This window comes from Xiphophorus hellerii, chromosome 5 (assembly GCF_003331165.1).
Source record: "Xiphophorus hellerii strain 12219 chromosome 5, Xiphophorus_hellerii-4.1, whole genome shotgun sequence".
In the NCBI taxonomy this organism is placed as follows: domain Eukaryota; kingdom Metazoa; phylum Chordata; class Actinopteri; order Cyprinodontiformes; family Poeciliidae; genus Xiphophorus; species Xiphophorus hellerii.
The window spans coordinates 6,771,786-6,798,776 of record NC_045676.1 but is presented as its reverse complement, the minus strand read 5'-3'; the positions used below and the strand labels follow the sequence as shown (position 1 = coordinate 6,798,776).

The following is a 26,991-nucleotide window of genomic DNA, read 5'->3' as shown; positions in this document are numbered from 1 at the left end:
ACTCTGGGCTGAAGGGCAACAATAACACTAAGCATCTAGTACATCTTAAATTAAAATTGTTAATTTAAAAATCGTTTACTAGATCTATGCAAATTTAATAACATTATCATTCTTAATACACTAAAACTGTGTTAAAATTTGAACCTGATAATTTGGGTTTGGATTGCCTTGGGCCGGCTCTGTTATATTCTGTTTGTGAAAGAATATTTTCACAGAAAAGGTAACCAAAATGTGTATATTTCCTCCTTTGTACAACTTGCAGACATGACATTGAACCTTGATATAATAAATAAGAAATCATACAAAACTGTGTCAGGATCTTTCATACATCACTTCCCCTTCTGTCCAGAAATGATGGCAACTTAAACCACCTTAAATACTATCAAACTACTGTTATCCAGTTATATATATTGACACATTTACATAAACATACAGAGAAACAGGGCAGAAACTGAGCAGGTGAGACTGTACAGTTATTTCATTTTGGTTCCTTATATTTTACAGTACAGAGATGGAAAAACTGAGGTAAAAACAAGAACTTGGAAAAGCTGGTTGGTTGGTTTTTAGAGCATTAATGTCAGTGTAACCTCCAATTGTGGCTTAAAAACATACTCTTGTTCTGCTGATTAGTTTTTTTAGTTCTGCTCCCTCTCAGTCGTCGCTGGGGCCCTTTGTCTCTGAGTTTTTTCGAAGGCTGGGTGACTCCACCCTGGGAGGAATGCACTGCGACAGCTCACAGTAGCCATTCCTGCCAGCGGGACCCGGAGGGCCTGGAACGCCGTTGATTCCTGGAACGCCGCGCGGCCCCCGCTCTCCGTCGCGGCCGTTCGTGCCGTAAGCCGGTCGGCCGGGTTCACCTGGAAGATGAGCGAACAAAGATAAGAAGTCCAGTTGTTTTTGTTTTTTTATGACCATAACACTGTTTGAAAACTGATTTAGCATTTTACTACATTTCGTACTGAGTGTAGCCCAGGAGTGTCAAATTCATTTTCATTTTGGGCAGTATCAAGATCACAAATGTTGTCAAAGGGTTTTTGGGTTTCTACGGCTTCTAAAAAATCGCTCAAGTGCTTAAAAGAAAACACACAGGTGTTTTTCAGGCAATAAGTTCGTGTTTTTTGTTGTCTGGAAAATTAACTGTTTCAAAATCCTTCAGAATGTAAAGTCACAAACCAGCAGGCACTGCCCGTTACCTAGCAACCCCAGCAAAACCCAACCCGTTACCTAGCAACCCAAACAGAATTCCAGGATATTTTGTCAGTTGGTTTTACCTCTCTGTTTGCTGTAAAAGACAAGTAATATTTAATTACTAATATTAAATATACTAAATATTTGTGAAATGTACTGGTCCCACTGGGAGATTATTTTACATATAGCAACATTTTTTTCATGTTGTAAGTGAAATAATCTGCCAGTGGAACTAGTACTTTTTTGATCAGTATTAAGGGTTTGTCACTTAAAATAAGCTCCTATATCTTGCTGAAAAGTTACTTTTAAATTAGTTTTATCTTATTTCAAGTGTACTATAATTGTACATCTGTTTGCAGTCATTTTCACATGTGAATGTAAACAATGAGTTGGGGAGGAGGGGTGTGGCCAGCAGCAGTTTATGTGGATTTAATGTCAGGAGGCCCTAAAACTGCCTCTTTGATAGCAGCTGACATTTTTTGCACAAAATTATTCTTAGATAATGACATTTTAGTCTGATAAGTTCTTCCTACATTCAGCTCCTTCCAGAATAAGCGATTTTAGGGCATCTTGTCACATACTGGAATGTTTGTCTTAAAATTAAAAGTAACAGAATATGGGGTCATTCCAAAATTTAGATTTTTCAAACAACTTACAGTGTCTGTATGCTACTGGGATTTCCTGTGGTTTATAGCATAATAGCTAAAGCATTCTGGAAATCTTAATCAAAACTATCAAACTATTTAAAAAAACAGTGCTTATTAAATAATACTTTAATGAAAGACAGTCATGTCAGCGAGTTTTGCTTTACCTGGTAGTCCAGGGACTCCTGGTTCCCCTTTGTGTCCCCTGAGTGTGGGCCCTCTATCCCCAATGTCCCCCTGGTCACCTGCAGTAAGCGACAGCAGTTATCACCATGAGCAAACATCAATAACGTTACCATAGCAACCTGGACTAAAACACTAGCAATAAAATGACTGATTACAATGACAAAACAGACTCTTATTATGAGAAAACAGAGACCTTTTGTAGATTTTCAGATGTTTGTTGCTTCAAGGATTTCTTATCTAATTTTAAAACTCATCATTTTTTTCTTGTGATTGAGTTTTCAGTTTCTCTTAGAGATGATTCTGATTTTTAAAAATAAATTCTGGATTGGGTATCGGTGACTATGTTCCCGATCCATAAGGGCCAGTCTATTCAGTCTAATTCTATGCTTTGTGCTCTGAACAACATCATGTTTACCTATCACTTATGACTTGTTTTACATTATATTTAAAATTCCTAATTGCCCTTTTCTGAACCATTTGAATGAAGAATTGTTGCACTTTCCTTGGTAGTCAACCTATTGTTTATGTCAGTTTCAGTTTTTTTTATTATTTATTTTACATTGACTGTTATATTCCTAATTCCACTGACTGAACAAATTAAAGTTGTTTTTACATGTTTGACCAAGCTTTAAAAGCCATTAGTCTATTTCCATGTGCTCTACTGGTGCAAATTTATCAAATACATTTGTACTTCAGTACATTTATGTCTGTGTTTAAAAAAAAATGTATTCAATTCAGCGCTGTTTTTCTGTATCGGATCGGTATTGGTCGACAACATCGGTGTGAAAGAAGTGGATCGGTGCGTCCCATGTTTCTTTTGTGTTGGTTCTTTTGCCAACCTCTAGGTGGCAGTAATGCGCCAACAAAGAATCACTGCATCCCTGCACCAGAAGGATGTTTTTGTTGTGACATACACTGCCGAAACACAAAATCTTATAAAGTATTGTTGGTCTAGTTTCTAGTGTAAATATCTTAGTGTACTTGGCATAAGACAAAACTAACTGACAATAAACTTTTCAGCGAGATACAGGAGCTTGTTTTAAGTCATTAATTCCTTAGCATTGATGAAGAAGTTCCACTGGCAGATTATGGGAAAAATGTCTTGTCATAAGTGAAATAATCTGCCAGTGGAACTAGTAGTTGTTTTTTTTTATTAATAGTAAGGAATTATTGACTTAAAACAAGCTGATTTATCTTACTGAAAAGTTACTTGTAAGTTAGTATGCTTGAAATAAGACACAAAATAGAACAAAACTCCTTGGTAAGATTTTGTATTTTTGCAGTGCACCTTGAAACCTAAAGTTTCAAGTTTTATGAAACTTTAACAAAAGTTTAACTTTTTTTTATGAAGTTAAAGTTTCATTAAAAAGTGAGTAAAATGTTTCTTTTTCTTGGCTTTATTTTGTAATGATGTTATTTATATCATTTACTTTCATTTAGATCTTTAAAATACCAAACGTTCCACATAACTTTATATTTTGGTCCCTCTGATGATGTCATTTCATACATTATTCACAGTCGATAGAGCAGCGATACTTCATAATAAAATTACTCAAGCGAAAGTAAAAATATGCCTAAGAGTAAATTCTTTTCCCAGTAAGTTACTCAAGCAAACTGAGTAAATGTCACTTGGTTGTTATTAACTATCTTAATAACTATGGACATTCTTAAAGTAAACAGGGCAAATTACAGATAAGAGATTTTAGCTTGGATTTCACCTTTTGGTCCTTTGCGGCCAATTAGCCCAGGTGGACCCTTCAAACCGGGGAGACCTCTCGACCCAGAGTGGCCTGGGAAACCGTTCTCTCCAGATGGACCCGGTGGGCCAGGCGGACCAGGGGGGCCGGGAAGTCCGGCAATGCCTGATGTAGGCCTGCTCAGGCTGGCCGCTAACTGGGCCAGCTGCTCTGTGACATAGACATGTGAGTTATATGAGGTGACTTGATGATGCTAAAGCAACTGAATGCTAAAGCCAAGTTAGTATGAAGATGACAAACACTTACCTTGCATTACTCTCATGCAGACCTGTTTGATGTGCCTGTCTGTTGGTGGTTTGCCCTGAAAGTATGACAATAAGGCTGACAATCGTATCACGATATAACCATTTTATATCAGTCGATTTATATCAATCGACATTAATAATTATTGATTCTTTTTTCTGTTTTAAATATCTCAAATACTGTCAAACTGGTGAGGTGACCTTTCCTGTTTTATGCAGTTTTCACTCCAATCTGTTGTTTTTTTATTTTTAAGCAGCTGTAAGGCATGGTGTGGTAACCTTAAGCTGCTGCTGCGCAAGTTACTCAGCAGTTTGTTGCTAGGTAACAATAGAATGTGTGAGTTGCTAGGCAACCAAAGAGTAAGTGAGTAAGTTGATTCCACCAATCTTTCTTAACTGGCAGAAAGAGGTAGTGCAGCTAAAGTTTTTCCTCTGCCTACATCTCCCAGAATGCTGTGCAGTTCTGGATCGGAGTTCAATGAATATTCTGTATATTGAATATTCTGTCAGTAGTGTTATCTGTTGACATTGGTCATTTGTCTATTGTGATATATGTTGCTATTGATTGATTGTCCTGCTGTACAGATACATATTTTATTACCCAACTTACTTACAAATTTCTTTTAACCTGATTATGCTTTTTTTTTTAGTAATGGTACCGTATTATTTCTCCTGTGTTGTAAATTTGTCCTTGCTGTACAGTCTCCCGTTCTTATTTTTTCGTTTCTGATATATTTATTTTGACCTTTGAATATACATGCTCTTATTTATTCCTGAAAAGTTACTTGTTAGTTTGTTTTGACTTATTTCAAGCTCACCCAGAGATTTGCAGTAGAAACTAGACTAAAAATACTTGGTAAGATTTTGTGTTTTGTAGTGTAAATGAAATAATGGTTTGAAAACTGCCTTTCCTTTTGACTATCAGACTAAAGCTATTAGTCTGATATTAAAATTTGTTTGATGACCTTTAAGGGCGACAGAAACTAAACAAAACAATACTCAATACTGTTTAAACAACAGCCGTTAGATTAGCAGGAAAGGCTTTTTAGTAGCACAGGAGTTGAGAAGGAGAATCTACTTACACCTCTAATTTATATTTTCTCCACAATTACAACCATATGTTTTTCTTTGGTTTTATACGGTTTAATTCAGTTGCATTTTCTCACCGCCTGTCCCTGGTGTCCAGGTAGTCCCGACACCCCCGTGTCTCCCTGCATGCCTCGTGGTCCTGGCTGACCCGGCTTGCCCTCTTTGCCTGGCAGCCCGCGGCCGCCTTCAGGTCCTTTGTTTCCTGTTTCTCCTGGTGGACCGAGCTGCAGTTAACACAAAAGAATTAAGAGAGATGAACTTGTGAAACTACCCATCACAATCATTTCTAAAGATAGATAGATCTTGTGGTAGCCTGCAATATTTAAAATCTTCCTCTGTTTCAGTTTTTAATGGAGTTCCACAAGGCTCAGTTCTTGGGCCTCTCCTTTTTTTAGTTACTCCCATCTTTAGAAAACACAAATGTTCTTTTTATCTTTATACTGATGACTGCCAGGTTTATTTTACACTGAAACAAGAGGAAAGATACTTTATGCAGTCAATATTTGAGTGCCTTGATGATGTAAAGGCCTGGATGACATTTCATTTTCCTAATTTTAATGTTTTGTTTTGCATTCCCGGGGCCTCCGGTGGATCACCCTCCACCTTTTGGTTAAACATGTTTATTTTTCTTTCAGTGAAGTTACTCACAGTGGGAAGAGTGTACAGAAGTTTTACTCATACTTGTAAAGTATGAAGTAAAAACTACAGCGTAGTAAAAATATATTTCCAAAACGTTACTCAAGTGAATGCAACTGATTAAGTGCAACCAGTTACAACAAAACTCTGAAATTTGTAAATGTGAGTCTGAAAATCTAATTGACTTTTTAACATTTCAAACCATGCTAATTTTAAAATGTTGAAAACTATGTGAATAAAAACGAGATAAACCATAGAAAATACTCAAACAGATGATTACACTGCAAGAAAGGTTTAAGAAAATTTTTAAAAAGCCTTTTCTGATATGTTAGGCATCCTCACTGCAGTTGCTCTTTACAATTTGCTGACTCATGTTACATAGTATAACAGCTATAAACATATTTCAGGAAGATACAGATCTGTAGCTCAGGCCTACATACCGATCCTTTCTCTCCTGGTTCTCCTTGGTCACCCTGAAATGAAAATGAAGAACATCCATTAATATTTCATGTCTCCAGTAAATGTGGAGGAAGGTTTTTCTACCAGACTTTCATTTATATATAATCTTAACAGACCTTTATTGTTTCTCACGGCAGGATTTGTTAGCTTATGTCACTCAGTCTGTGTGTCACTCACCACTTCACCTCCCTCTCCTGGTATCCCTTCAGCACCTGAAGGTCCCTGGAGTAAAGACAAAAGGCCGATTATTAAATCCAGCTGAACCATCTATCATCTGTATCACATAGTCTGGATAACAGCAGTGAGAATACAAGTTATTATTAAAAATACCTGGTCTCCTTTGGGGCCATCGAGACCAACAGGACCCTGATGGACAGAATGGTAAGAATTAAGATTATATAGAGGACACACTAAGATCAGTTTTGAATCTCTTTATACTATCAACAAGTCAGATTTGACCACTTAAAAGGACAAGAGACATATTTTGAATTTAAAATAACCAAAAATATCTTAATTTGTTCCGTTTGCAATATTAATTATAGATGTGTTCACTTAGCAACTTGGCCCACAGCTGCTATTCTGTAAGTATATATACAATTCTGTCCATGCACTCTATATGGCCCATATGGCTATATTGATATAATAGCAAGTGTAACTGCAAAAATGCAAAATCTTACCAAGTATTTTTGGTCTAGTTTTGAGTACAAATATCTTAGTAAGCTTGAAATAAGACAAAACTAACTTACAAGTAACTTTTCAGCAAGACATAGGAGTTTATTTTCAGCCAAGTAAGCTTAATGTTGATGAAAAAAATAATAGTTAAACTGGCAGATTATTTCACTTGTAATATGGGAAAGATGTCTTGTTATCCGTGAAATAATCTGGCGCTAGTATTTTGTTGTTAATGTCAAGTCTTGTCTTTTCCAGCAGCATTTGTACAGCAAATTCAGTGGTAAAAAGCAACTGACAAAATGTCCTGGAACTCAGTTTAGGTTGCTAGGTGATGGGCTGGGCTTCTCTGGGGTTGCTAGGTAACGGGCGGTGCCTGGTAATTTGTGACGCTGCATTTGGAAGCAGTTTCCAGATAACAACGTTAACATATTGCCAAAAACCAGCTGGGTGATTTTTTTTAAAGCACTTGGGCTGCTTTTAGAATCATAGAAACCCAAATGGAAGTATAAAATCACGCAAAATGTGTATTTCATATAATTAGGTCCCCTTTATGATCTTTCTTATCTGATGAAAGATCCTTGTGAAATTCTTACCCTGTCTCCCTGTTGGCCTCGGAAACCGGCAGGACCAGGAAGTCCTGGAAAGCCTGGGTCCCCTTTGCTTCCCTGTGAAGCACATATGCATAAACTGAGGCAGAAAACACTGACACACATTCAGAACCCATACAGAACCGAATGTGTTTAAAGCCTCAGCGTAAACACACAGGAAAAAAACCAAAAAACATTCATGCTTCAGGTCATGTGCACCGACGGCCGCTCCACCAGCCGCCCAGCTAGCATGCTTCGCTCCGGGTGGGTAAGGCTGGGTTTGGGTATGTGGGCATTCCTGGAGAACAGAGATTTCATTGAGGGCCTCTCTGTTTCTTTTCCTGTCCCGAATCCCCTCTGAGCTGCAGAAAAAAAAAACACCTGCAACAAACGGCCTTTCATGCCGACCCACAGATGGATTACAGACTTAGCTGCAAGCACAAAACACACACAATGGGTGTCTGAGCAAGACCCAGAGCTTAACTTTGCAAGGTATTCTTATGTTGGATAATACACCCATAACAAGAGACCATGCATGTTTTCCGCTGACTGAAGGCTTAAGAGCTCTGATCAGGAGGTATGAAGCTTTAATGAGGTTCCAACAGTCTTTCTGACTTTTGGCATTTTTAAAACCTAGTTTCAGTTGATTTTATCTGCATATTTTCGACAAGCCACATTGGGATCTTGTTGCTTTTCTTTCAGAATTAGCTCTGTTGCTGTCAGGATTCCAGGTTGTTTGGTTTGTTCTTTTCTCTTTGGTCGCCATTTTTATTATTTATGCTCATTCTTAGTTCATATTTGTTTTCTGTTTTTGTCTTGTTGGTGTTTGGATCACTCTTTCCTTAGATGTTTTTTTACTTGTGTTTAGATTTTGATGTTTTGGTTCATTTACTCTTGCTTATGACTGTTCGTAGTATGGCTCGGAGGCCATTTGTGGTCCCTGGGATGACTTTGTGCGGCCCTCGACTACAATTCAAGTATAATTTAAATAAATTACGACACGACTACGGCTTGTAAATTAAATTCTACTTACAAAAATGTTAGATGTGACACAAAGTGACAATCTTTTCCAAGCGTTCTGGATTTCTTTTGATTTTATGATAAATAGAACCACATCTACTTATTGACTTATCTCTAAATTACAAGTGACTGCACTCAAATCTGTTTTTAATTTCTGTTTTAAAACTTGGCAAACACAGACAGTCATTTCAAATGAAGACTGGCCTACATCTTGTTTTTATTGCTGACAACAGACAAAATATTTTTTCTGTTTTCTTCAATCGAGCCCAAAATAATAAACAAACTGGATGACTTTCATTTAACAAGGAAAACATGTAAAAAGCATTCAAAATTTTGGATCTACTATCTCTTTGTTTAGTTAAAATAGTTCATGCTTAGTTCATTATTGAGTAGGTTTTTAAAAAATCACATCATTTTGGTGACTTTAGTGTTCGAAAATGATATTTTTTGACCCGCAAGAAATTTTTAGCTGATGATTTTGGTCCATGTGACAAAATGTTTTTTGCCATCTTTCTCCTTCATTCTGCCTGCCAGGCTGCTCCTCTTCCCAGCTGTTTCTCACTTCTTCGTCTGCCTTTACCTGCTCCCTTCTCCAGCTGCTTCTACTCACTTGTGATCAGCTCTTCTGGTTCTCATGTCATTCTCCACTACGTTGTTCTCCACTGGCTCCTCCATCTTTTTCAGTGTTTCTCTGCCTGTTCCTTAATTTATCTCTGCCCAATGTTTAAGTTCTTTGTTTATTTAATTTTTCTATTACACTCTGAATGTGGGTCGTGCCTTAAAACCAAACATGACACTTGGGGAGGCCATGGTTTAACCTTAATACCCATTTTTGTCTTTCTGCCATCAGGAGTTTAATAAGGCTTTGCAATATTAACATGGCTGGAGAATTCAATGTTGGAGTTTATGTTATTAATGAAATACTTTTCTACATTAGTTTTTCCGTTGCATCACTTCTGTTTATTCTCATCTGTTTCAGAACAAACATAAATATTTATAACAGATTCCAGTGAAACATGTTTCCAGTACGCTACTGTTAAAATGAGAAAAGCCGAAATTATTAATATGATCATCCGTGAACTGACTGTCACTACAATTTGGAGTTCCTCAGGGTTTTGTACTAAGACCACTTCCTTTTTGAGAGAGGCAGAGCTTCTCTGGCCACATCTTCCATTTTTTCTGTCTCCAAACTTATGAAAATAACTTCACAAATATCATAGTTTACTCTTAAGCAATTCTTTAGATTTGCACAGTAATGAGATCTGATTTATTCAGACCAGACAAAAGTGAGGAATCAACATTTCTTCCTGTTTCTTCTCGATGGGGCAGTCACAAACCTTTCTTTATGTTAATGCAGGTCAGGATGATGGTCTTAGAAATAAATTATTGCCAATATTTCACATCCACTCCACTTGAAATGTACCTCTGAGGAAATTTCATTTCATATTTTTCCCTTGAAATAAGCCACCTGTCAGGTCTTACCCTGCCTCCGGGTAATCCTGGCGGTCCATCAGGTCCTCTCTCCCCACGTTCACCCTACAACAGGACAGAATATTAAACTGTATGTGGTTTGTCTAACAGTGTATGCTAGTTAAAAATAATCAGCAGTAAGAGTGAAAAGGTTGTTGCAGTACAACTGCTAAGCACTCTGAATGTTTTCAGTTGATTAACCAGATTTCCCATCAGTGGTTTGGCACAGAGTTATCAGAACAAACTGGAATCAAGTGTGCAGTAAATAAACTTCATGTTTTAGGAAGAAGTTTCGCTATAAAACTTTAAATATGAAGTCGACACATGTAAAACTCACAGGTCCTCCTCTGGGTCCCACGGGTCCCACTTCCCCCTGGTCTCCTCGCTCCCCCTGGAAGTAAATACGACGCTAATGAGATAATCATTTAAACTTCAGGTGACATTTATTTCAGTTAAACAGTTTAAAATCACTATCTTTTGAATAACTTAAAGAGAATATTTACCTCTTCGTCTCAGAATGGTTGCTGTAACATTTTGGACTTTAATTGAATTTTATTTATTTATTTGGGAGACACAATGCACATTAAGTATTATTTATGTAAAGGCACCAGAATTAGCCAAAAAGCTACTTTTCATTTGTTGTCCCTGGACAATAAGTAATTTGTCTTGATGAAAATAAACACAGATTATACAAAACAAAGTCAAAATGACTTGCACTGCAAAAATACAAAATCTTACTAGTATTTTTCGTCTAGTTTATTGTGAAAATATCTTAGTACATTTGAACTTTAAAACTATAAGCTTTAAAACTTAGAAGTAAGTTTTCAGCAAGATATAGAAGCTTGTTTTGAGTAAATAATTTCTTAACATTAATGAAATTCTACTGGTTTGACTGGCAGATTATTTCATCTTTAACACAGAAAAAATGTCTAGTTAATTAATCTGCCAGTGGAACCAGCACTTTTTCATCAATATTAAGGAATTATTTACTTAGAACAAGCTCCTTTTTCTTGCTGAAAAACTATTTGTAAGTTAGTTTTGTCTTATTTCAAGTGTATTAAGATACTCACACTAGAAACTACACCAAAATTATTTGGTAAGATTTTGTGTTTTTGAAGTGAATATACACAAATTTAGTCAATACATACAATAAAGGTTTGATTTTGCTTAAACTTACTTGCTTCCCTGGAGATCCCATCAGTCCCACAACTCCTGGGTCTCCTGAGTTACCCTTGTTGGAAAAAAAGGAATAACTTTTACTAATTTCAACCTGTCTAGTGAGTTTATAAAGTTTTTCTACCATAATAACTGCTGCACAAGTTTTGATCATACCTTTGTGCCGCTGTGTCCTTTCTGGCCATATGTACCTGGTAAACCCTAAATGAACAAAATGATGTTCAACAACATTATAGCTTGAGAAAAAAAGGCAAAAACATTAATAATAAAAAAAATAAACTCACAGGAAGTCCCTGTGTGCCTGCGTCACCCGGAGCGCCACTTTTTCCTGGAAGACCCTGAAAATAAAACAACGGAAAGGCAGAGCAGATCATGACATGTTTTTAATGACTTATTGGTAAACAAATTTATTCATGCACTTTAACAACACAAAATATTACAAAGTATTTTTGGTCTAGTTTCTAATGCTAATATCTTAGTACACTTGAAGTAAGAAAAAAATGAACTTACAAGTAACATTTCAGGCAGATATAGGAGCTTGTTTCCTTAATATTAATGAAAAAGTTCTAGTTCTACTGGCAGATTATTTTCACTTATAACATCAGAAAAATGTCTTGTTATATGTTAAATAATCTGACAATGGAATTAGTGCTTTTTCATTAATATCAAGAAATTATTGACTTAACTCAAACTGCTATATCTTGCTAGAAAGTGACTTGTTAGTTAGTTTTGTCTTACTTCAAGTGTACTAAGATATTTGCATTAGAAACTAGACAAAAAATACTTACCAAGATTTTGTGTTTTTGAAGTGTGTGTGATTTTAATTGCGATTTTTATTTAATAGAAACACTGAAATTATAAAATTATGTTTTTTCGGTATTAGGGGAATATAGACAAAATGTTACGTACATTTTTAATGGAAACTCAGCTAGTGATAAACAGGTTAGGAGGGAACTAAACTGTGTTTACAAAAACCTAAACTAGTGAATAAAGTATTTTATTTTTAACTGTAGTTTTGCATAATTTCACTGTACAGCATCAATAACAACATTACCCTTGAGCCAGGCAGTCCAGGTATTCCCTCACGGCCATCTGGACCAGAAAGGCCCTGTCAACAAGAGAGGAAGCAATGAGAAATCTTTGCATTCAATATTGTCTGTGATATCTTTACCATTGTTTTGATTTGTCAAACTCAAGGCCCGGGGGCCAAATCCGGCCCACCATAAGCTTTTATGTGGCCCTCAGGACTCTAGATAGACATATAAACACAGCCTTCGAGGAAACAATATTATTTTATTAATCAAATTGAAGCAGTGTTTATCTCTATGCTGCCAAATTACATTAATGTGAAAAGATGTCAATATTATTTAACTTTAAGAAGTACTAATCAAATGCAGAAACACCTATATTTTAATAGTTTAATAAGGATTTTTTCTATATATTGTTTATTATTAAATGTTTACATACATTTGGTCTCTATCGGGGATAATTGTCTTTTAAAATGTATGACAAAATGCTACTTTTTATTATTTAAGTTTGATATCTTATCAAACTTAAATCCTTTGGTGTTTTTGTGGTGAAGCAATAACAGCCAGACTATAATAACCAATAACTGGTGGATTGGAAAGAGCCGGGGATGTGCGCCTCGACTGCACAAGAGTAAACATTTGCATTTCTGGCTTAAATACGATGAAGTGTGACTTACAGCTTCTCCTTTTGGCCCTGGTACCCCCCTGATTCCTTGTGGGCCCCGTTCCCCCTAAAAAAATAACACAAATAAGAAGTATTGATAAAAAAAAAACTGGTGCAGATGTTTGGTTTTTGTTTTAAAAGCACAATTTCAGTTATTATCTGTGAGAAAATAATGAAAATAATCTCAATTTCACCTCATTTACAATACAAGCAAAAAGGGAATCAGGGTTTTATGGTGGAAAGAGAAAGTGAAGAAAGCGTGAAAGTACTTATCTCAGATGAGATAAACCATAAAAAGTTCCTGCTTTTTAATATTCTCTGTACTCTTTTAATTGTCTTACCTGCGCTCCTATTTGTCCGCTCTCCCCTATTGCTCCTCGTTGACCTGGATCCCCCTGAAAAGTGAAAACATTCATCAGTAACATTGATTGATTAATTGATTAATCTCTACAGTCAGTTGGATTTCCACTCACTGGTGCTCCCTGAATTCCCCTCGGACCAACATCACCGGGTTTTCCACGAGGTCCCTGCTCAGATCAAGTGTAGAAACAGCTAAAGATTAATTAACTGATTCACCATGATTTACTCCCTCTATTTGTTAGTACTTGTTTCATATGTTGTTGGAGTATATCTACTTAAAATACATAGAAAAACTTGTTTTATACTGGAAAAAAGTTGGATCTCCTTATAAAGATCTAACATGGGGCAGGACAACAAATCAATAACAATATTTACTATGATTGATATCAATAGAAAACCCACAGAGTCTAGAATGTTCAATAATTTCACTGAGACCCAATCCAGAACCGCACAGCATTCTGGGGGATGTAGTCAGAGGAAAGACTTTAGCTGCTCAACCTCTCACAGCCAGCTAAACAAAGTTGGTGGAGTCAACTGACTCACTCGCTCTTTGGTTACCAAGCAACTCACTCGCTCTTTGGTTGCCTAGCAACAACCTGCTGAGTAACTGGCACAGCTTAAGGTTTAAGGTTTATAAAGGTTTATAAGGCCTCATAAATGCTTAAAAATGCTTAAAAATAAAAAACAGCGACGTTGAGTGAAAGGAGAAAATGAGTCCAACACCTCAAGAGGAAAATGTGGATAAAACAGCAAAGGTTAAGTCACCAGTTTGGCAGTATTTCAGATATTTAAAACAAAAAAAACCAACCTAATAAGTAGTTATCAATATCGGCTGATATGAAACGTTTGTACTGCGATATCTTTTTCAGCCCTAATCTAACATGATTTTACTTTTCCCCAAACACAATAAGAGTTTATTTTTTGGCATCTTGATTAGTGTTAAAGAAATAATATAACTATAATAAGTTTCTACCCTAATTAAGCAGCAAGAATTAGGAAATGTAAAAAAGACAAACCATAATAAATGTTTACAAACTTTTCATAATAGTATGACATATCTTTGACAATTCTATTGAAAGACAACAACAACAAAAAATATGGAAATGGAAATGGCTCCAAGACAAAAGTCATTTTTCATAAAGAAAATAGTAAATCCTAGAGGAGATTGTGTTCTGGTCTAAAACCAAACTACCAATCAATTTCAAAAATGTCCCTGTACATAACCAGGAGGACAGCAGCCTATGCACTGAGAAATATTGTACTGGCAGTGTCATACTTTGGGGTTAGTTTTCTTAAGTTGGAACTGGAACTTTTTGGTCAAGTTGACTGAAAAAAATCAAACAATCCCAGACATTAGCCTGTTTCAAACCACAAAATGAAAAGTTATTTGATTTTTCAGCATCAAGTAAGCATCCAAATTATAAAAGAACAGCTAAACTTTTGTAAAAGGCCAGAATTTAGAGTGATTTTTTTCTCTAACAGAAAATAAATTTAGCCAGATCAAAGTGTGAAGCAGACTGATAGACTCCAACCAACCAAAGCCAAAACCCAGAACTCAGTCAAAGGTTGTTCAACAACATTTTATTTTAAAGATATGCAGACTTGTGTCGCCAGATTATTGCAGCTTTTATTTATTTTTTCACATAGATTTGACTGAAAATAAAAGTCATGTTGTGGCTGCAAAAAAAACAAACCCTAATTTCTTTTCACATAACAGAAAACAATATTTTAACAGAGATTTGTAAATCTTTTATAAGCGCTTTATTATTGACTGGGTTGAAACAACAAATTGGCAATAATTTTAAAACTTTTAGAGGTTTTTAGCCATGATGAGTAAACTGGAGAACATCACTGATTCAAACCCCATTTTTTCTTACCCGATCTCCTTTGGGGCCTGTTATTCCTGGAAGGCCTCTTGCTCCAGCCGGGCCCTAAAATTACTCAGCAGATAGAGAGGAGTTAGTATGCTGGATTAAAATCATTTCTCTGAGAATAAACATTATCAGTTTAGAAAGGAGCGGCCATTTTGGAGACAAAAATGAAATATTTTACTGGCAGTCCTTGAGCTCCAACTTCACCAGCCGGTCCTTGATCGCCCTCCTCTCCCTGTTAATTATTGCAGTTATAGAAATGTTTTAATTTTATAGAGTTATTTCTGGGGGGGGGGTTTTTATCTGTTATAATCTTTGGCATGACATCACCTTGTGTCCTTGTCTTCCGGGCTCACCTGATTCGCCCTTAGCCCCTTTGTGGCCCTGAGGAGTAAAAGTTCAAATTAAAATCAACTCAAAAATGAAAACTGAAACTGATCTTTAAAAGTGAACTCACTTTCATCCCTGGGAGTCCAGAATATCCATTCAGTCCTGCTGGGCAGGCACTGGGACACTGGAAAATACAACATTTAATTATTTATTTCGATCATTTTTGAACCTTTCCATACACAGGTGAAACAGGAAACACTGAAGAAAGAACTAATACACAAAACCAACAAAAAAGAGAGAAAAAAAACAACTAATACAGAATTTGAGGTAACACTTTATTTGAAGGGGTGTTCATAAAACTGAAATAACAGTCATGAACATGAATGAGTCTTCATGAATGTTTATTACATTCATAAAGTGTCATTCTGTAAACTTTTAATACAAAGTTAACAGTTTTAATGGACTTTTAATGCAACTTTGCTTTAAAAAGGGAAAACACTCACAATCTTACCAAGTATTTTTGGTCCAGTTTCTGATGCAAATATTTCAGTACATTTCAAATAAGACTAAACTAACTTATTGGTAACTTTTCAGCAAGATGTAGGAGCTAGTTTTAAAGTAAATAATTTCTAAATATTGATGAAAAATTAGTAGTTCCACTGGCAGATTATTTTTCTTATAACATGGAAAAAATGTCTTGTTATAAGTGAAATAATCTGCCTGTGGAACTGGAAGTACTTTTTCAGCAATATTAAGGGATTATTGACATAAAACAAGCTCTTATAACTTTAGTTAGTTTTGTCTTATTTTAAGTGCACTAAGCTAATTGCACTAGAAACTAGACAAAATTACTTTGTAAGATTTTGTGTTTTTGCAGTGTATGCACATCCCTTCAAATAAAGAGTTACCGAATTAGAATTTAAAATGAACCCAAATACCAAAATATGACAAAGAAACAGCTGGCATTTCAGAAATGTAATAGATTTTTTTAAAACGGATATGAAAATGAATAAATGCAACATACTGGCTGTTTTTGATGGTTGTGTTGGAATTGTGCCGCTTTTTTAACTGAATCTGTAAAAATGTTTGTGTTGAGGTCATGACCCTTATCTACACTTCAATCCTCTGCAGGGTGTGAGTTACTTTAACAGTAAATAATCAGAATTATTTTTTTACCAATCACTTTGAAACATCCAGTTTTCCTGCGTAAGTCGATGATAAAGGTCTCTTATCCTCCTGTTCCTTTGTTAGATTAATCACGTTATAATGTTATTTTACTTCTAAATGGACATAAAACAAATCCACTTACCAGCTCCTCACCCTGGTAAACAGCTGGAGGTCCCTAAAAATGCAAAAAATGAAATTAGATTATGGTTGTGGGAGAATATTCTGCTTCAAACATCTGGTAGGGATGTGCAGCGTTCTTTAGTTATTTAGTTTGGAAAGTTCAACATTTAAGTTCATTTCTATAAAAAAGATGTGACTGAAACATTTTTAAATATATAGGTTACTTCTGGTTTGTAACCAAGGAGGACAGGGATGTCCAAAATGTGGCCTGGGGGCCATTTGAGGCCTTTGGATGGTTTTCTTTGGTCCCTCAGTCCAGAATTTATAAATGGAGCAAATTCGCAATTAAATCATAATTTTTTACGGACAATAAAATCTTCTTAATCATTTATTAACTCAAGTATAAGACAAAGTATTTTTCTTTAATTAATGTTTGATTACATTTTGTTACAAATAATAAAGTATTTTTAAATTGATTTGGACTTTTGTTATGAAACATGAAGAAATAACAAGGACAATAAACCCCAAAATAGTTTTAGAAAATACTTACTTTTCATTTAATCCAGAAACTGTGGAGGATACTGCTAACATTTTGGATCAACAATGATTTACAAATTCATTTTCTACAAAAATTTGCTTTGAAATATTGTCAAATAGTATATTATTAGAGATAAAAACAAATGCCCTAAGAAGTAAATGCTTTGTTTTCTTTTTTTCTTCTTTTTCTCTAAAATGTGGCCTTCAAGTGCTCTACACTTTCCATTTACTCATGGATTCACATTTCACAGGTCAAGAAAAAGTTTTAATAAAAATAAATAGTGAGTAAAGGGAAAATAGGTAAGTTAGTCAGTTATGCCAGCTTGACTTTGACAATAGATGTGCTACGGGATTCGGTGTGTTTTGGTTTAGTTTTTAAAAAAAGCAACCCACACACTGACAGATCATCAGTAGATCAGTGTTAGATTTAGCTAATAGCAGTGCAATAATCACTTATTGACAATCTCAAAATAAACAGTAAACCTGAAAAAATAAAAATATAAAACTGTAACGGATTGAAAGTTCCTTTCTTTGTGTGGGGAATGTTTGCGTGTTTTTTGGTGTTGAATCCTGAAACACTAGTGGAGCTGTTGTTGTCTGTCGGTTGCTATGGTAACCAGTCTGTGTGTAGCGTAGCCGACACCGAGAGCAAGAAAACAGAACAACATGAGTGGTACTCAGTTATTCTTCAACTGTTTTTCAGCGTATTTTTCCCTTTTCTGCTGTTGTGCACTGCACTAAACTTATAATACATACGTGTCCTGGTTTCATTTTGTTAAAGATACTGCTCCACGCAGCAGCGCGGCATTATTTCCAGATGTAAACAATAGCAAGCAACGTGTCTATAAAGTGAACCAGACGGATGTAGACGGATGTTTACCCGAGGACCAAGAGGACCAGGCAGACCAACGGCACCTCTCCTCCCTTTCGCTCCCTGAAACACAAAAAGAAATTTTCATCAGTCATCTTATTTCCTTAAAAAAAAAAGTATATTCTTATGTAAAAAAAAAAAGTTTCCATTTCAGTTGACTACTTTAAGTTTCTACTAGGTGTTGTTTACTCACAGGCGGTCCTACTTTCCCCAGTTCACCTGGTAGCCCATCCGTGCCAGGAATACCCTGTAGCAGAACCAGCAAAAACTGTAATGTGTTCTCAAAAATGGTACCAAACATCAGATTCTTGATGTTTGCTTCATAAAAAACAATAATAAATTGCCATTTCCAGAGTCAGACAAAAACTGAAAAAGTTCAAACTGATTTTACTTTGACGTGGATATTTTTGTATTACTCACAGAATAAGGTTTTGTGTTTGATAGACAAAATAAAATAAGTTTCCTTTTAAACTATGAATTTAATTATTTTCTTCTTTTTTCTATTTCCATAGAACAAAGAGCTTTGTTTTACAATAACAAAGCATAACCATGAAACGTGTCTGTAACTTCTTCTTTACTCACATCAGTCCCATCAAGTCCTACTCCCTGCAAATGACAAATCAGAGATTAGGATGTTTTAATCTGGAATAACCCAGAAGATACAATCAGACAAAAGGCGAACTGGAGCAGTAATAATCTCTGCAGCAACGCTACAGTTTACTGCAAGGTTAGGTGGAACAACTAGGAGATTATAATATTCTATTATGTTATAATAATCTCTGAGATTATCTCTTTGAAACAGAGTGTGGATATAAAACAGAAATGCTGAAAAAGTTTACTTACAGGTTCTCCAGCAGGTCCCCGAGCTCCAGGTTCCCCCTAAAACCAAAAGAGAGCAGAAACTTTGTCTGTGTTTGTCGTTTTCAGAGTCACAGAAGTTATTAGAAATCAGTGATCAGTGTTTTTACAGCCACAGCTGCTGAAAATGCTCTGAAAAGTTCTTATTGATGCTGTAAATATGACAAACTTACTTTTGAGCCTTTTGGGCCCAAAGGGCCTGGATCTCCCGGGGGTCCCACAGGTCCCTGCAGACGACACACATTTCATTAAAATCCTATCTGTCTAGCTAGCTAGCTAGCTCGTTAGCTAGCTAGCTAGCTAGCTAGCTCGCTCCAACTGAAGGTCTAATGCATCTACATTTGTACAATTTCCAGATGCTTGACAGTGACACATCCACTCTTATTGTTATATAAAGATGTAAATAAACCTGTGAATAAATTAAGATGCTTTCTGAATCTGGTGAAAGAGCTAAACAATTACTCCAAATGCACCATGATTAGCCAGATCACACTCTACAAATGCACTCAGGGTCAGAGACATTAAAACGTGTCATGTGGTCTGATGAAGTTAAAAATAAAGTGTCTGGCTGTGATACACATCGTTATATTTGAAGTACAACACCATCACAACTGTGAAATATGAGAATGGGTGGCAGCATCATGTGGAGACGTAAGTGGATTATGTGGAAATACTGATTAACCTCCTGAGACCCGGGCTTTTGTTTGATGTGCATTTTTTATGTCTCCTTACTATTTGGGATTAGTATGACCTAATTTTAGTTGAAATTAAATTTTAGCTTTCTATGTGCTCTTGAACTATGTCAAAACCAATGCCCTCATATGAGGACAATGGGTCTGTTTTTGCATATACATTTTTTCCTTGTCATTTGGGATCATAAGGACCCAATTAGCCTAAAAATGAAATTTTAGCTTTCTACAATAAGTGGTTATCTCAAAACCCAATGTCCTCAGACGATGACATTGGGTCTATCTGTGTGACGATAAGACCATTCAATCAATGTTATTATTTACATCTGTGTTTCACAGTATGTACATTTACGCTGCTTTCTGTCCAGACTTTCATAATGAAGACACCATTGGTTAACAAAGTACAAAACTTTATTTTATACTGTCAACAAACATAAAAGTGCAGATAAAAGTGTGCAGCTTTTGCATGGAAAAGTGCAAACTTTATGAACTTCATTATGAACATGTCATAGCGAACTCAGTCATTAATTCAAGTATTCCTGCTTGCCTATGTGAAAGGCTTTGCATGGAAAAGTGCAACGTTTATGAGCATCATTATGAACGTGTCATAGCAAACTCAAACAATAATGTAATGATAAAAATGCACAATCTATTTCCTTGTAATAGGAAATAAAAACTTGCTCCACTGGCAAATTATTCTACTTATTTTTTAGTGAAAGTTCGCTTGAAACAAGTGGTGATTGTCTAAAAACAAGTTACTTTTTACAGGATGAGTCTTATTTTAAGTGTAATAAGACTTATTTTGACTAGAAATTAGACATTTTGACTAGAAATAACACAAATGCTCTTGGAAAAATTTTACGTTTTTGCACTGAAGGTAGACCTGATGTCCTTAAAGAAGTACGTCATGTTTACAGACGTTGTAGCTTGCTAATATTACTCAAATATATCAAATAAGCATGCCACGTGAAGCTACAGACATTATTGTGCATAAATAAACTAGTTTCAATCATAAAATTTGATTAGGATTTTTACCTTGTCCATGTTTCTGTCGGGAGCTGCCGTAGAAGACGTTCGCTGTTATCCCCGCCATGTTGTTTTTTTTCAAATGAGTGTAATTTCATTATGAGACCACTAGGTGGTGCAGGCAGGGCCCCCAGATGAGGGCAATTGGTCAAAATTCTTACAAATTAAGTATCATGGTGCAGAACAGCAAAAATGTAATGTCCTCATATGAGGATGCAGGGTCTCAGGTTAAAGCAGATTATAACAGTTCTGTCAGGAAGAATGGGCCAAAAGTTCGGCAAAATGTCAGACATTTCAGCAAAATGTCTGGCCCAACTCATACAGTTTAAAAGGTGATTCTACCAAACAGGATATACTAAATTTAACAAAAATAAATCTGCGAAAATACAAACACATTAAGTAAAATATATGTATCAGATTACCTCATTCTTCAGTTAAACATTGTTTGCATTCTTTCTTTGAATTATGTTTTGGGAAAAATCTGGTGTCTTTTTTTACCCTTCACTGCAAAAACACAAAATCTTATAAAGTATTTTTGGTTTAGTTTCTAGTGCAAATATCTTAGTACCCTTGAAATAAGATAAATCTAACTTACAAGTAACTTTTCAGCAGTATGTAGGAGCTAGTTTTAAGTAAATAGTTCTTGAATATTGATATACAAAAGTACTTGTATTGGCAGATTGTTTCACTAATAACAAGACCTTTCCCCGTGTCAAGTGAAATAATTTGCCAGTGGAACTTGTCATTTTTCACAAATATTAAGGAATTATTTACTTAAAACAAGCTCATATGTCTTTCTGAGAAGTTAGTTGTAAGTTAATTTGGTTTTATTTCAAGTGGACTAAGATATTTTCACTAGAATCTAGACAAAAATACTAAATGCAAGATTTTGTGTTTTTGCAGTGTTTGCCTTCCACTGAACTTCCGTTCTCCGTGCATGAGTGATAAAATAGCAGTTACCCATCTAAAGGCGACCAAAACGCTTTTCTCCATCCTAACAGTTGGCAAAAATAAACTGTGTTGCTTCTAGATCTCTAGCTTAACCCTTAACCTTCATGGTGTAATATCACTCTGGCGTTCTTGACAGACAGAAAACTCCCTGTTACCACTCCACATGTCTTTCCTGTCAGCCATTTCTGAACAGCCTTTCCCCCCAAAACTCCTTTCAGGTGCGGACAAAAAGACCCCTGTTTCTGTCAGGAAGCCACGTGAGACCCAACCCTAAATAGCCCCACTGATTTATTCAGGGGGACATTTTTCCTCTCTCAACTTTTCTGCCCACAGGTGGAAAATCCAAACAGTTCAGATACCAGCAGACACTGGTAACCCCAGTTCTCCGACTTCAGATTTCAAGATGTCAAAAACATCCTTTTAATTCAGATTTAATAAATACACACATTCTCAATTACATGTTTTTGTTTTTTTACTTACATCTGCTCCTGGAAGCCCTGGAGCTCCAGAAGACCCATCTTTGCCATTATCTCCAGGAAGACCCTGGAAACAGGAATGTTCAACTCATTATGATGCATTTTAATAAATAAATCCTAAAATGTTGTGTTCATTATGAAACTCTACATGTAAGAATTAGAAAATCACTCACTACTGGGCCAGTTAGAGTGGAGTCTTCCCCTCTCTCACCCTGAACATGCAGGAAAAAAATTTAAAATTAACACAAAAAACAATAATTATACATGTAGAGGTTTTGTTTTATAAATTGGCCACTCAACCCATTGTTTATGATTTTATATGTGATTTTAACAACATTCTCAAATGGATATTTGTGAGATATTTGTTATGTTTAGGTGAAAAAAACTATTCAAATAATGCAGAAAAACCCAAAACAAAATAAATCAAGTATATTTGGAATAATTAAATTAAGATTTCCTGATCACCAACAGCTGATTGATGTTGTTTTTAAACTGTATCTTAGATAAAAGTTATGAAAAACGAAAGATTTTCTTCTCAGTCAGAGCAAAGTTGAAGCCAAACAACTGAAAATTACCTTCATTTGGAAACAAAACTACAAACAAATTATTTATATTGGTTTCATTCTTTTCATTGCCTCCTATTTATAAGCAAAACCTTTGTGTATAAATAAAGACTGAATAAATGTCTCAAAAATCCAAATGACACGATGGAAAACTAAATTTTTCTGTCAGATTTTAACCATATTATTTTATTTTACTAGAATATTTTGCCTCATCTCTTTTTATTATTTTTCTTAGTTATTGTTTGACTTTCCTCAAATAGTCCCACATTTGTAACTATACACTGAAAAAGGAAAACAGGCGGTCCAACTTTATGAAATTCAGTTAATTTGTATCAAATTAAGTTTATCCAAGTAAGTTTGTCATGTTAAATAAACATAAATAAATTAAATTTGACAAACTTAATTCAATTATATGTAACAAATTTAAGTTGGAGTTCCATCCTCTGTTTTTCAGTGTATTATTTGATTTTACTAGAGTGTTTTCCTTAATCTCCTTTTATCAGAAGAAGAAGAAGAAGTAAGCATTTTTACATGAGTGAAAGTTGTTTTAATGTATAGTAAGAAAAATTGTAAATCTGAAACAGCTGATGTTTGGCTTCACTGAGGGATAAAATAAATAAACACTCACATCGATTCCGTCGACTCCAGGTACTCCAGCGATGCCTGGCGGCCCGGGGGGGCCTGTGGGACCAACCAGGCTCCTCTTTTAAACAAACATAGAAAACAGATTTTCATTTTTCCTCCTTAAACATCATGCAGTGCTGCTGTACTGCGCAGGACGATCACACAAAGACTTATTGTGCCGCTGATCTGAGAGGAAAGGTCATGAAACCCGACCCGGCTTTCATTTTAGACCCATTAAACTGCTTAAGTAGCACCACGGTTTTCATTTTTGTTTTCATTTAATTTAATCTTTATTTAACTCAGATTAAAAAAAATAAAATAAAATCTTAGTTCCTGGGTTAGACAGCAGCAGAACAAGATAAAAACCAAACAACTACAAAAACAAAGTATCTGTCTAAACCTCACTGCTGAACATGCTGGGATAAAGAGGCGTTTTAGGTCATTCTTTGATATAAATATTTTAAAATGCTAAATAAACATCTCAGTTGCTTAAATAAAAAATGTCAGTGATAAAATGTTAGCATCCTCAATAAGTTTCATTTATTTTAACTAGAGATTTTGTTCCGTTGAAGTGATGATGTTCAATACAAACTGTTCTGAAGTATTGCTTATTATCATATCATTTATCTTTTATCATGATAAATATCTTATCATGAAAAGAATTTTGATTTATTCTTGTGACAAAACAAATTCCAGAAATGATGTTTAAACCCTCTCAAAACTGTCCATGTTGTTGGGAATATTATATTTACTACTTTCTCCGCTGTTTTTTCAATGAAAATATCAATAAATTTTAAAATATGTGTGCATTTTAGTAACATGAATCACACTATTTTATGTGACTGGTGACCTAAAGAAGCGTATTACAAATGGGAATGTTTTTCAAGAGCAGCATTTGTGTTTTGGGGGTTATAATTGCTGTGGCATGCAGTCAGAACCAAAAAGTTATCTAAAAAATATCATAATATTATCACAATATCAACACAAAATATTGTGATAAAACTTTAAGTCCATGACTTATAGCCTCAAATGTATATAAATTAGTTAAAGTTAATTTCTAACGGGATCACATTACAAAAAAACGTCCTAGAAAATACACTCAACCTTTAGTAAGCAGCTAAAGGCGAGTTAGGTACCAAAATATAGTGACTTGGTAAATAAAAAAATAACATCCTGCTTAGAGAAATCACAAAAAGTTCATTATCTATTTTCATGCAGCAGTGATGAAAAACGCCTCTCACCTGAGCCGAGCAAATCAGCACAATCTGCAGTAAAACCACCAGCAGAGGCTCCTGATGGGTCCTGAAGACAGCCATGGTTTTCCCAAAGAGCCAGGAAGATACTAAAAAATCTCCTTTCTACCAGATTAGACGAGGCTTTCGGTCAGTCCATTTACCGGTGCTCCCCCCCCGACTGAAAGCCCACCGCCTGCTAGAAGGGAGGAAGTGAGAAAGTCCTGACTGTTCCTGAGAAGGTGAGGCTCAGCGGGCTGAAGGAGGAGCGAATACACCCCTGGACTCACAAGGGGGCCATTTTGAAACTAAATGAGGAAGGAAAAATTAGTCTAGTTTGATTCAACCTTTATTGGGGCCTGCCATGCAAAGCAATGGCAGGAACCTATTACTATTGTCGGAGAGAAGCGTCTCTTTAATCTTTATTTTTCTTCCGTAACCGTTAATGCGGCTCGTACCGCTGGGTGCACACCTACAAATGAGGTATCAAAACGTGCAGAAAATTCACGCCATTGGAGCTATTACTTCTGGTGGGATTTGGGCTTAACGTGGCGACATAATTCGCAAAAAACTACGAAAAAAACCCCATTATAACTCAATGGGAAAAATCCTAGAAATACCCTATTTTTGAGGATTTGCTGTGTCGTCACAAATTCACCTAGAAATGCCATTCAAATTTCATTTTGTAGATACGTCTGTGATCTCTTCGAAAGTGAAGACGGCTCGTCGATACCAGTTACGGTTTGTCCACAATTTGCCTCTAAGCGACCCAAACTTTCTCATTTTTGCTCAAATTACAGTGACAGCCGATCTCGGTTCAGATCTGGGCACAACATTTCTTTCTCTCATCGCTGTAAATGTTCTGAGTGAGGTACAGATATGAATCTCGGGACTATCGCAGAAGACATATTGAACTGTCATACGCTTAAAACGCTTTTCGAATATGTATTACGGTTCCCGAACAAGAAGGATTTGTTTCCAATGCTTTTTGTCAGTAAAACGTGTTTGCTCAAACACACAATTGTGTGTTTGAGAGCTCAGAGCTCAGAGCTCACACCCTGCTGAGACCATTATTTGCCATAGCAACGGATCTCAAGAGGCTATTGGCTGCTGGTTTGGACTACGAATACGCATCGCTGTAGTTCTATCTATAGTGGACCGCTCAGTTGAAACAGAGGTTGACTGAACTGGCCTTTACAACTAATTGCTGCTATGGGCTGTATATAACTGATTTAACTCAGTAACTGTTACACATGGGATTAGTTTTGAACTTTAAAATTAAGCATTTTGAAAATTTCACAATAAAAGCCCTGAATATTTTTACATGACGTAATTGCTCTTTTTTGGCTTTATGTGACTTTTTCATCCAAAGCACTGTTACACGTGGTATTAGTTTGGCCCTCTGAAATGAAGCATACTGAACATTTCAAAATAAAAGCCTTGAATATTTTTACATCAACTACTTGCTTTTTCAGCATTATATAACTGATTTAACTCAGTAACTGTTACACATGGGATTAGTTTGGCCCTTTGAAATGAAGCTTAACAAAAATTTCAAAATAAAAGCCTTGAATATTTTTACATCAGAAAATTGCTCTTTTGAGCTGTATATAACTGATTTAACCCAGCAATTGTTACACATGGGATTAGTGTGGCAATTTAAAATTAAGCTTGATGAAAATTTCAAAATAAAAGCCTTGAATATTTTTACATCAGGTCATTGCTCTTTTTGGCTTTATTTGACTTTTTCATCCAAAGCACTGTTACACATGGTATTAGTTTGGCCCTTTGAAATGAAGCATATTGAAAATTTCAAAATAAAAGCCTTGAATATTTTTACATGACGTAATTGCTCTTTTTGGCTTTATTTGACTTTTTCATCCAAAGCACTGTTACACATGGTATTAGTTTGGCCCTTTGAAATGAAGCATACTGAAAATTTCAAAATAAAAGCCTTGAATATTTTTACATGACGTAATTGCTCTTTTTGGCTTTATTTGACTTTTTCATCCAAAGCACTGTTACACATGGTATTAGTTTGGCCCTTTGAAATGAAGCATACTGAAAATTTCAAAATAAAAGCCTTGAATATTTTTACATGACGTAACTGCTCTTTTTGGCTTTATTTGACGTTTTCATCCAAAGCACTGATAAACATAGGATTAGTTTGGCGCTTTGAAATGAAGCTTAACAAACATTTCAAAATAAAAGCCTTGAATATTTTTACATCAGCTACTTGTGTTTTGAGCATTATATAACTATTTTAACCCAATGACTGTTACGCATGGGATTAGTTTGGCCCTTTGAAATGAAGTTTAACAAAACTTCCAAAATAAAAGCCTTGACAACATTTTAAATCATACTGAATGGTGCACGTCCGCCTCGCTTAACGTTCTTGCGGTTCTCCGCGTGCCACTGATTACGTCGCGGCGTTCTTTAGCGTCGACGCCGATTTGTGGCGTGACGACGCCGGGCCCAAGCCCGACGGGCGCGCCTTG

At 35.7% G+C, this 26,991-nt stretch overlaps 1 protein-coding gene across 1 annotated transcript; it reads right to left on the bottom strand.

The window, feature by feature from the left end:
• Positions 1–216: 216 nt before the first annotated feature.
• On the bottom strand, positions 217–24,715 carry col9a1a (collagen, type IX, alpha 1a). Its single transcript, XM_032563382.1, has 32 exons — positions 24,503–24,715; positions 23,266–23,340; positions 22,248–22,286; positions 22,079–22,141; positions 19,106–19,159; positions 18,918–18,953; positions 18,657–18,680; positions 18,268–18,321; positions 18,084–18,137; positions 16,689–16,721; positions 15,507–15,563; positions 15,380–15,433; positions 15,231–15,284; positions 15,056–15,109; positions 13,292–13,345; positions 13,160–13,213; positions 12,832–12,885; positions 12,181–12,234; positions 11,411–11,464; positions 11,283–11,327; positions 11,128–11,181; positions 10,288–10,341; positions 9,963–10,016; positions 7,467–7,538; positions 6,532–6,567; positions 6,379–6,423; positions 6,183–6,215; positions 5,184–5,330; positions 4,022–4,076; positions 3,737–3,925; positions 2,000–2,077; positions 217–857 (listed from the first exon to the last, which is right to left on the bottom strand). Exons 1-32 carry the CDS (start codon positions 24,575–24,577, stop codon positions 652–654), a joined length of 2,064 nt encoding a protein of 687 aa, XP_032419273.1. The 5' UTR covers positions 24,578–24,715; the 3' UTR covers positions 217–651.
• Positions 24,716–26,991: the final 2,276 nt, after the last annotated feature.

Bases quoted from the DNA above. Each gene is read 5' to 3' on its own strand.
- col9a1a (XM_032563382.1), bottom strand. From the start codon at position 24,577: ATGGCTGTCTTCAGGACCCATCAGGAGCCTCTGCTGGTGGTTTTACTG. The intron at 16,722-18,083 runs GTAAACATCCGT...TTGCATTTTTAG, and splicing joins CTGGTCCTCTTGGTCCTCGG to GGACCTCCAGCTGTTTACCA. The intron at 11,465-12,180 runs GTAATGTTGTTA...TTTTATTTTCAG, and splicing joins CTGGACTGCCTGGCTCAAGG to GGTCTTCCAGGAAAAAGTGG.